The 10,656-nt window shown below is 48.5% G+C and overlaps 5 protein-coding genes across 5 annotated transcripts; 2 read left to right on the top strand and 3 right to left on the bottom strand.

Moving 5' to 3' along the window:
- Positions 1 to 2,543, bottom strand: BDV27DRAFT_170754 (uncharacterized protein). The gene is made up of 4 exons (XM_032075403.1): positions 1,028 to 2,543; positions 527 to 979; positions 324 to 473; positions 1 to 272 (listed from the first exon to the last, which is right to left on the bottom strand). Exons 1-4 carry the CDS (start codon positions 2,528 to 2,530, stop codon positions 195 to 197), a joined length of 2,184 nt encoding a protein of 727 aa, XP_031933235.1. The 5' UTR covers positions 2,531 to 2,543; the 3' UTR covers positions 1 to 194.
- Positions 2,544 to 3,184: 641 nt separating this feature from the next.
- BDV27DRAFT_152308 (uncharacterized protein) lies at positions 3,185 to 3,898 on the bottom strand (the record flags this gene model as incomplete). The annotated part of the gene is made up of 1 exon (XM_032071537.1): positions 3,185 to 3,898. One exon carries the CDS (start codon positions 3,896 to 3,898, stop codon positions 3,185 to 3,187), a length of 714 nt encoding a protein of 237 aa, XP_031933234.1.
- A 958-nt stretch (positions 3,899 to 4,856) lies between these two features.
- BDV27DRAFT_140599 (putative MFS transporter Seo1) lies at positions 4,857 to 6,478 on the top strand (the record flags this gene model as incomplete). Its single annotated transcript, XM_032069689.1, has 5 exons — positions 4,857 to 5,010; positions 5,061 to 5,311; positions 5,355 to 5,388; positions 5,437 to 6,322; positions 6,400 to 6,478. The coding sequence occupies 5 exons, from the start codon at positions 4,857 to 4,859 to the stop codon at positions 6,476 to 6,478; spliced, it is 1,404 nt and encodes a 467-aa protein (XP_031933233.1).
- A 297-nt stretch (positions 6,479 to 6,775) lies between these two features.
- Positions 6,776 to 7,923, bottom strand: BDV27DRAFT_119753 (uncharacterized protein). Its single transcript, XM_032064938.1, has one exon. The coding sequence runs from the start codon at positions 7,482 to 7,484 to the stop codon at positions 6,825 to 6,827; it is 660 nt and encodes a 219-aa protein (XP_031933232.1). The 5' UTR covers positions 7,485 to 7,923; the 3' UTR covers positions 6,776 to 6,824.
- A 222-nt stretch (positions 7,924 to 8,145) lies between these two features.
- Positions 8,146 to 10,436, top strand: BDV27DRAFT_119739 (cytochrome P450). Its single transcript, XM_032064937.1, has 9 exons — positions 8,146 to 8,301; positions 8,353 to 8,534; positions 8,594 to 8,700; positions 8,754 to 8,913; positions 8,980 to 9,092; positions 9,153 to 9,336; positions 9,404 to 9,562; positions 9,614 to 9,803; positions 9,867 to 10,436. Exons 1-9 carry the CDS (start codon positions 8,292 to 8,294, stop codon positions 9,986 to 9,988), a joined length of 1,227 nt encoding a protein of 408 aa, XP_031933231.1. The 5' UTR covers positions 8,146 to 8,291; the 3' UTR covers positions 9,989 to 10,436.
- The last annotated feature ends 220 nt before the right edge of the window (positions 10,437 to 10,656 follow it).

Below are 10,656 nucleotides of genomic sequence, written 5' to 3'. Positions count from 1 at the left end.
TCTACCACCGCACGGAAGCAGAGACATTAAACGGAACATCTCTGGAAGATATTGTTCCACCTGTCGTAACCCAAGATAGGCCAACGCTCGCATGCTTGTTTGCTTCGCTAGACGGCCTCAGAGTGCGGTAACAGACATACCAGTCAACGTTTCCATTGTATCAACCCAGATCGACGCGTCTCTCCATAAAGCTGTCATGCGCTTCTGCCTCCATGAGATCCGCTGGGCAATTGTATTTGAATACCCAGCTCTTTAAAGTACTCCTGACGCCACTGCCATCTGTAAGTACCTGAAACTACCAATGCTTAGATGATTTTACTCACGCGCTGTGTGGCCACAAATCCGGTAATAATGCGTTCTTGAGGAAGATCATCAAGGTAGCAAGGAGTTGGTAAAACCCCATGTGGGCTGCTGGTGCCGTCATATGGATTGCCGGGCTTGAACTCCATTTCTCGGTTCTGGTTTGTGGTGACCTGGGCAAGGTTAGCAATAGAGGTCTAGGCCTGGGGAGAGGCGAGAGACACACCGTTAGACCATAAATACAGCTAGCGTCACTATTACCTGCTGTACTCCCTACAATGTCGGTTATGCGTTCCCCACCTGGCCCATCGACTGAAAAGGTCAATTTCTTGTCGGAGGTACATTTGCCAAACTGCAAGGTCTTGTCGGTGTAGTTGAATGTCATTCCAAGGATAGGAGAGAACTCAGTTGAGACATGCACCTCCATGCTGACGAGTGAATCAAGCCACTCGCCATTGGGCCCTCCAAAGTCGATATTCATCAAGGGCCGATAGGGCGTCCCTACGTTGTCAGGTTGGAATTGATAGATCCGTAGATTGTCGTAGCTGGGTCGTTCAGACTGCCATAGATATGAATCGGGGAGGGTGAGATCCAGAGGATGATCCAGCCAAAAGGGGGTGTTAGACTTCTCTTCCCGTGACTCGTTATGAATGGTTCCAATGGCGGTTAATTTATAAGCCTTGCATTTGTTAGTTATTGGGTCATTAGTGGTAGAAGAAGAGCTTACATCAGTACCAGCGAGAATATGATATGTCCCGCGGGCCGAATGAGGGATCTTCAGAACACCATAACTCATCTCCTTATCACTTGTATCCCCAATCCAGTCAGATAAAGTGTTTTCCCCAAAATGAAATCGGATCCCCCGAAGGCCTTCTGGGGAAAATGCAACTTCAATTTTATTGAATATGGACCCGGGGGGCACGTTGATCGTTCTCTGGCCGGTCATGTCCGCGTATCCGATAGCCTGTTCATTTATCCCTGTAGAATGATGGCTTATACCGGCAATGAACACCCGTGCCCCTAGCTGCACGGTGGATATTTTGATTTCGCCGCCATGCAACATGGTATGTGGGAACGCGCCAATCCGGTAGCGAGGTACGTAGCATCCATGTGGAAGATAGTCCATTTCCGAGGTTAGGTGTGCCGTATACATGTTTTCAGCGCGCCATTGGGTTAGCCCCTCCGACACGAACCAATGTCCAGGCCTTAACTCCAGACAGTTAGCCCGGCGCCCGCGAGGTTCTTTCGATCGTCCGCTGTCTATTTCTACGACCGATGCTATTGGTTCCAGGAGCGCACGGATTCTTTTGCGGTTGAGCAGCGAGAGCTTTTCAGGAGATTCATCTTTGGCCTGAAGGATGGAGACTGTACCGCGATATAATCGGAACCAATCCCGTGTTTGTTCGAGATCAGGAAAGAGGAAGTCCATATCGGAGCCTCGAGCAAACTGGTTCTTCCAAAAGGACTGTGGCAGGCTGGACAATACCAAGCGCTGGGAAAGATCTCGACTTGTACATTTTAGGTCCAGGAGCTGAGGAACAGATAAGTACGATACAACCTCATGGAGCAGTTCTAAAGACAGTTGGCCGAATGAGTTACGGTATCCAGTATTGATGTCAGTAGACGTCGTAGTACACACAGAGTGATATTCTCGTCCGCCATCCACATCAGGTGCGTTCTCCTCTAGCCTTTCTAAGAGTGGAATGGCATATGGATCCGCCTGCAAGAGCAGTGGCATGTCCTCCGGCAGGGAGATGTCGCCATACGCCCTTTGCCAACGCTTAGCACCCCCATAGTCATGTCCAAAAGAGAGACTAGATCGATGTGGCGATGGGGTGCAGTAAAACACGTCATACAGAGATTGGGCAATTTTTTCTGAGTCAATTGTATGCCACAGACGGTCCTGCAGCAGCATCCAGCAGGAATCATGGAGACCAAAGCCGTGCAGCTCTGATTCCGTTCGCAGTAAATCCACGTCGTGCAGCTCGAATGCGTTGAGATAATCCAACTCTTCGTCTAACGGAGCACAGAGAACATCGCGGGAGTCAAGAAAACCTACCCCTGTCATGAAATTGGTGCAGTGCTCTTCCTTGGCCACAGCACGTACTTCGGCGTACCATGGCCGTCGGGTCTCGGGGGTCTCTTCCAGCTCTTCGCACAGGAGAACCACCCCACATATGGGGCAGTACTTATTGGCTGGGAACAGATCGTCGTCGAGCCCCAAATCCATAATTGGCCTGTCTATGACTTGACTCTATGCACGGATTTGAGAAAATAATTTAAAATGGCGGTGAACGTTCGTTTCAGATTTTTCTCGGGATTGATGATTAACCGCACTCGCCAGTTGACTCGCTCTTGCTGCCAAGAACAAAAAAAAACAACTTAAAAACGGGTCCCTCTCTCGCCTCCTACTTTTGGAATTGTACATATTCTGCACTTTTTTCGGGCTAGGTCAGCATAGTTTATAATGTTTCTTTTCATACCGCTTGCATCTTCGTCATCACCGCTCAGCTGCGCAGCGCCCAAATCATCCGTTTAGGGTGCAAAGCTTTCGACGAGACGGAGAACGAAATAGCAATACATGATAGGAGAATACGTGCTAAATATCTCATCACAGTCGATGGTCTTCAATCTTGAAGCGGATATCTATATGCACGTGGATTCCTTGCACGTTTACATGGTCTGTGATGGTATGTCCGAGAGGCAGTAAGACCGGAGTTTACGGAGTACAGTAAGGGAATAGTGTTATATGAAGCCAAGGGGGTCCAGGTTCATCCCCTTTGTATGATTTGTTGGCATCGCGCGGAACCTTTCTAAAGTACTCCGATCAGATTAACTAAATATGCTCCAAGGAACCCCTTGGTTTGCCACATGCAGTATAGCACTAAAGCTTCCGACCCGCGCCCAGGAATTTCCGAAGCAATCTTTTCGCCTTTCTCCTTGTAGCCCCTGAATTATTGGCCAATGTGGGGTACGACCGTGGGCATCGATTAACATAATACTCAATTAGAATAGGTGTGGTGTAGATCTCAATGCAGGCCTTTTCGACAAAGTTCCTCCAGCCAGGGAACAACGCCCGAGGAATGATAGAGATGCTATCACCAGGTTCAAGATTTTGAACCCACCGCAGGTTCTGATCTCGGCGATAGGTAATCTCATGGCACATTGTTTTCTTGCTTGCATGCACATTGGTCGCCAGCCGCAAGTTAGCGTCCTTAGAGATATCTTCTCTCCCCGCTGGTCTGGTGATACCAAGGTCAAACCATGTCCAAGAGTTGTTGAAGGTGCCATGGTCCTGGGGGTAGATACTCCACCCCTGGTCATGACTCCAGATTGTGATTCGGATCTTCTTCACGGGGTACCGCTCGCCTTGAATTGGTGCAGCTGTCAAATATGGTGTTTGCCCATGGCAGTCCCTCTCCTTATACTGCATTTCCTCCGCCCTAGAGATCCGAGATACAAGCCAGTATTCGGCATGCTCTAACACCTCCAGGACAAGTTCGGACGGGAGCCATCGTTTCAGGATATTGAAAACCGAGGTAGCATCACCCGAATTGCGTGGGTAGTATATGTGCTTCTCATCGATGGGGACTGCCATCACTCCGAGTAATTGTATATCGAAAGGAGAACAGGCTAAGCGAGGCTGAGGGTATTTTGCCCAGTTGGAGAGGAGTTAAAAGGGGTCTGGTACCCATTGCCTAGGTAGCTTTCCGTTACACTTACAGTCAGAAGGACAAGTTGTCTGTACAACCATGATCACATGCCCCACCATTACCCATCCTGTCTCGCTGCCTCAGGAACTCTTGTACGCACGAACAACTTTTTATGCGAGGGGAATTAGGTGAAAGAGTAAATTACTGTCAGTAGACAGATGCTTGTTCTCCTAGTCGCGGTGTGAACTCTCGTAAAGTGTATAAAATCCTAGTTTGACAGTCGGATGTTCCGCCGGAAAAGATATATATTAGGTGATATACGTACAAATTGCCAACGTATCTTTAATTTCCCTCTTATTACTCGAGTACAAAGCGAAGCCTGACCACACATACCATACCTGTGACTTGACTTCAGAGTTTCGCGGTTTACGAGGATAGAGGACGGGGCTTTGTAGCAAGCAGAGCGTACATAAAGCAGCCTTTGTCATCAGCTATGCCAGTGAGAATCTCACCAAGGGTGCTCGATTCCATCACGACCGCGCAGTACATTTTACATCACCCACTCACAAAATTCAATATTGATTTGACATTCGAATATAGTAATAGGCATTGACCGGATCTATGAAGCGTGTTAATGGTCGTTGCAAATTCACTATGCAAATCGGATTGACATGCGGGGCCTAAGCACGTCTTATACCCACCTCCTGGCATGATTCTTGGCCTGCATTAGACTGCTGCACCTGCAAATATTTGTCTTAATCGTAGAGATATCTTAATTCTGCAAGTGGCCGGATGGCGCGACGCTGATCGGCGGTCACGTAATGAACCGTAAGTGACACCTTCGGTATTCAATGTATATAATCATCTGCAATGCGATGACTTGCCTCACGAACCAGTGACACAATGAGCAGTCCATCTCGTCCATGGTATCGAATTCGGTGGTTCGCCGACGAGGACACCGCTGAGGAACGACGGCTGATCGTGAAGCTTGACCTGCTCATCGTCCCATATGCCTTCTTAGCTTACTGGGTGAAATATATCGACCAGGCCAACATCAGTGCGTTTGTCGCCCCCTTCGCTCCATTGTTTAAAGATTAATGGCTTTAGATAATGCCTACGTCTCCGGAGTTAAGGAGGACTTGAACCTGCAGGGCAATGACTTGGTTCAGCTCCAAACCATGTACACCGTCGGTGCCGTCGTCGGGCAGATACCCTTCGTCTACCTATTTACCAAATTACCCATTTCCTGGCTGATTCCGATATTGGATATCGCGTGGGGTGTCTTCACGTTATTGCAGTTCCGGGCCAGTTCCTTCGGCGAGCTAGCAGCCTATCGATTTCTGGTCGGATGGTTTGAAGTATGTCGTCCTCGACTTGTCGTGAACTAATGCTGACTAGCAGGCCGCCTTCTTCCCGGGAATGCATTATATATTTGGTAATTCTTCCCATTGACTAAGGTTGGCATTTTGACTGACACGCATAGGTGCCTGGTACCGTGGGGATGAAATCGCCCGTCGGGGTGGCTGCTTCTACGTCGGCCTCACACTAGGAACTCTCACAGCCAGTCTGATCCAATCTGGAGCGTCAGCTCGACTTGACGGCGTGCATGGTCTCGCCGGTTGGCGGTGGATGTACATCGTCTGTGCTATCATCACCATCCCCATCGGAATTCTAGGTTTCTTCATCTTGCCAGGTACCCCCGACAAGCCCAACCGGATGGTATTGCGGCCCAAGGACGTTGATCTCGCAAAGTCGCGGCTTGCCAGAGTCGGCCATGGCTTCCACCCAGGATTCCAATGGCGATCTGTGACTAACATCGCTCGCAATTGGAAATTCTGGGCCATGCTTTGGCTGGACATCTTTTTTTGGAATGCCTGTCTGAATACTACTGCAGGTGGATACTTACTTTGGCTGAAAAGTCTGAATAGGTTCTCAACAGCGCGGCTGAATGAGCTGTCTGCCATCTCGCCTGCTCTGGGTATCTTCTACACGTTGTTTATCTGTTTCGCGTCAGATCTTGTACTGGGACCCGCATGGGCCATCACTGTCTCGCATATCTGGAATATCATCGGTCTGGTGATTTTAGTAGTTTGGAACGTGCCTGAATCTGCAAAATGGTTTGCCTTCCAAACAACCTATGCGGCAGTAGCCATGTCAAGTGTGCTATACGGTTGGATCAACAGTGAGCTGCGGGCATCACCGGCGGAACGGTCGTTGGCGCTGGTTATCACCAACACGATTGCGCAGTCGACGACAGTGTGGACACCGTTGTTGGTTTTCAAGACAGTCGAAGGACCACGGTTCACCAAGGGATATTCATTTACGTTGGCGAGTGCGATCTGTCTGATTGCGACGGCGCATTTGATCCAGTACTTTCTCAAACGTGAACGGTATGTTTCTCATTTCAGTGTCAGGATTGATCAACTACGCTAACAGGCTGTGATAGAAAGGGGCAAAATATTCAAACCGACAGGGAGAGCTCTGTCGGGACTCCAGTGCAGGTGCAAACGAAAGTTAGCTTGTAGACGACAATTGTGGACCGAGATGTTATTCAAACCAAGATTGCTATACTATCGATCACGCAATCCGACCCCGCGAAGATGGCATCGTTCACCCACTATAAATAAGTTCGTATCGGCAGTTCTACATGTTGTATATAGTGGAGACAATGACGACTTATAATCCCTGTCATACGTGAGATATTATGCCCATAGGGACGACACGGGCCGTGACTATAGTGATATTCAAGTACATTCAACGATACAAGTAGAGAGAAACGGTAAACCAAAAGAATGCGGGAGGAATACCTTTAGGTCTCACCCCGTACTCAACCATCACCTGCAAGTTTATTCACATCAGAGATGGATCCTTTTAATCCACAAACTGTATAGCTTCAAGCCACTCCCTCCGCTCCTCTTCACTGCTTGCCTCACGCTGCAGAAACCTCTCCACCCCATCATCCAGCTGTTTCCTCAATAGCTCGTAATCCTGTTCATTAACCCTCCCATCCCAATGCTTAAAGCACACCGTGTCGCTCGTAAATTCCTCCATGAGCCTCACGCCTTGAGCCCACAGCTCCTCATCCCGTTCTTCGTCCTGCACTTCATCCGCTGAGAACTGCAACGGGCAGGGTATTGATGAAGCTCCATCCAACTCTGACCCGACTATACTCGGCCACTCTTTCTGTATGTCTCTAAGAAGATTGTTGAGGCATGGCTCATAGTCCATTATCGTCAATCCCGGGATAACACTGACTTGATGACGGAGTGTCTTTTGGCTCTGAATAGCTTCGAAGACCAGAGGGTTGACTTGTCGTGACCACGCTAGGTAGAGATTATATAGTGTCTGTGCTTGGTGCAGTGCTTTCGCCTTCTGCTGTTCTGCTGGATTCAAGGACTCAAAGTTCTCGGGTAGACGGACCTTGTCTAATGTCTCGGGAAGAGAACCGTCGTTTTCCAAGAAAGCTGGACGGGTGGCCTGGGTAAAGAGCGATTTCTCTTCCAATTCATCCCACGATAAGATGATCTGCATCAGAAGGGGATATGAAACGAAGCTTCCAATTAACAATTAAAGACGATGCATGTTCATCCTGTTGAACGACACTCGGAAAGCTCGTTACAATAGCGAATTCTTACAGGCCTGGATAACCTATGTACAAGAGGTTTGCTTTGTGCTCAGTACCGCATCGACGGCTGTACTCTGTTATCAGCTAGGCCTAGCTAATTAATGAGTAAATGATATCACACTAGGCTATGCGAGCCTTTATTATCACAAGATATTGCAAACGCGACGACTGTTGGTCGTACACGACTCGCATGTCTGACCGTGGTACATTGCCATTCAATCCAACATGGTCTGGATACGCGTCCTACTTCACAAAAGACACTAGGTTTGAATTCCATGACAGAGCCATAACCGATATTCAGAAGTTCACATCCATTCTATTCATGTAGGAATGGCATGGGCGAGAGTTGACTCTGCAAGTTCTTGCAGAGTTACTAATAGGTAACAGCAACAGAATAGGCGAATCGAGACCAATGCCACGACTGCTTGGTTGCTCAGATCTGACTTCATGGCTTTGCCCACCCATGCATAAAGCCCGTAATACCCGCGGGTGTGCCTTATCACTAGCATTTCCGCGGACCATAAGCCAATGACATCTATGCAAGACAATGTTTCATATGACATCAGGATGTGGTATTGCCTGATGGTGGAGGGCATGTCGCAGGATGACACATTGTGGGCTGATCGGTTCTAGATATAAGAACATATATTAAACGGCACGCACACAGCCGTCTAAGGTCGTCATGCAGAGGGACAAGCTGTTCATGCTTTACAATGAGCGCAGGTTGGTAGCATATTAGCTGCACGATTGGGGTTTCGGCTGATACACAATTAGATCCAGTGTATCCCAGGTTCCCTTTCGCTCGCCCCAGTGGGGATGAGCCACCCACAGAGTTTCACCGTCTTCTCAGAGAATGTCCCCTTTCCCGCGTGGAGCTCTGGGACGGAAGCCATCCATGGTTGGTGGTAAAGCATAAGGACGTCTGCGCAGTCCTTACGGACCCCAGACTATCCAAGGTATAACCATGTGGACAGACCTCTGTGCGGCATGCAGGGATCAACTAAAGTTGTCTCAGATTCGTCGGCGAGAGGGCTTTCCGGAAATGTCCCCTGGTGGAAAGGCGGCTGCCAAAAACCGGCCCACGTTCGTTGATATGGATCCTCCTGATCATATGCACCAGAGGTATATCTCTCCAATAACTGGCTCGGACTGAATGGAACTAATCGGTGATACAGGAGCATGGTCGACGCCTTTTTCAATGATGACTATGTGGATTCTCGTCTTCCATTCATTCGAGACACGGTTCAGCATCATCTGAATCAGTTGATTCGGGCAGGTAAAAATGAAAAAGAAGTCGATCTCGTGAAGCATTTCGCTCTGCCAGTTCCCTCCTGTGTGAGTCATCCATGTACTTGGTGTCGTCTCGTGATCGCGTAGATTAATGATCGGACACTATCACAGATTATCTATGACATACTCGGTATACCTCAAGAAGACTTTGAGTATCTAAGCGGTTGTGATGCGACGCGGACTAGTGGAAGTAGTACTGCCGCCGCCGCTCAAGCTGCCAACAAGTAAAGGCGTCCCATGTCAAGTCCATATGAGTAAAATACTGAGCTGATACATCTCTGTAGGGACCTTCTTGAGTACTTAGAGAAGTTGGTCGACAGGAGAACTGCAAATCCCGGCAAAGATGTCATAAGCACCCTGGTCAAGGAGCAATTGAAACCAGGACACCTTGAGAAACTTGACGTCGTCCAAATTGCATTTCTCCTCTTGGTGGCTGGAAACGCTACCGTTGTAAGCATGATTGCCTTGGTATGACCAAATGACCCAAGACGCAGAAACTTTTGGTGGCTTGGACTGACTTCTCTTGACTCGTTAGGGAGTGGTGACCTTGCTCGAGCACCCTGACCAACTGTCGCGGTTGCTGGAAGACCCATCGCTCTCCAAGTTATTCGTGGAGGAACTCTGTCGCTTCCACACAGCATCCGCACTAGCTACACGGCGTGTGGCTACTGTGGACATCGAACTTTGTGGACAAGTCCGAATCTCTTTCTCGATCGAGCACATGGTCAATCGCTAATGATACCAGAAAATAAAAGCGGGCGAGGGCATCATTGCCTCAAATCAAGCAGCGAACCGTGATCCCGAGGTCTTCCCAGACCCAGACACCTTTGACATGTTCCGAAAGCGAGGACCACAGGAGGCTCTGGGTTTCGGATACGGTGATCATCGCTGTATCGCGGAAACGCTTGCGCGTGCGGAGCTAGAAACTGTCTTTTGTAAGTCAGGCTTCCTATAACTTATGCTTTGATTTGGAAACTTACGAGTCGACACTTCTGTAGCCACTTTATTCCAAACTTTGCCCAGCCTTAGGCTCGCGGTCCCCAAGTCGGACATAGAGTGGACACCTCCTACGAGGGACGTGGGTATCGTCGGGCTTCCCGTGACTTGGGATAGGGATTGAATTGGTGGTAGGAACTGTGAGATTGTAAATTGACTTTGGAGGTTTAAGTTTATGTGTACTTCTAAATTGTAGGTTGCCTGCTATCCAAATATCCATTTGATGTGTTCACCCATTCATAGGAATTAGACGAGGAATAGAGTCCTAGATAGATATATTATTAACATACCGAACGAATGTTATCAATTCCCAACTCTTTCTCAGCCAGCTGACATTCATGGTCTTAGCAATTCAAAGAAGCATCAAGGGAGCGCATCTCCTAGATAATCCATCCCTTGCAGCAAGGTTGGGATCAATCTCGGTCAGATTTACACCGCTACATCTCCTTCATTCCATTGCCAAAGCCATACTGCCCATTACCACAGACCAAATCACACTCAGGTCCATTCTATAGATTTTTCTGGAATCTTACATTTGTTTCTCATGGCTCTAGAAGTGCACACTGGTCGCAAGCAAAACCTATTAAATTGGAAGTATAACTAAGCCAGGAACTGAATTTTCATGTCAAATCGAGCCTCACATGTAGGCGTACAGCATATCCACCTTACCCAGCACGAAATTCAACTGACGACAACGGGTGTGGACATTTTCTCACCAATCCACGGTTATCAAGCCCTGTATCTCCGGTGGGAGCTGGTGTTCTTGGCAGCTTCTACTCAATAAGCATAACC

Source organism: Aspergillus caelatus, assembly GCF_009193585.1.
Source record: "Aspergillus caelatus strain CBS 763.97 unplaced genomic scaffold BDV27scaffold_5, whole genome shotgun sequence".
Taxonomy (NCBI): Eukaryota; Fungi; Ascomycota; class Eurotiomycetes; order Eurotiales; family Aspergillaceae; genus Aspergillus; species Aspergillus caelatus.
Note: the sequence above shows the minus strand (reverse complement) of the source record. Positions and strands in the feature narration are given on the sequence as shown.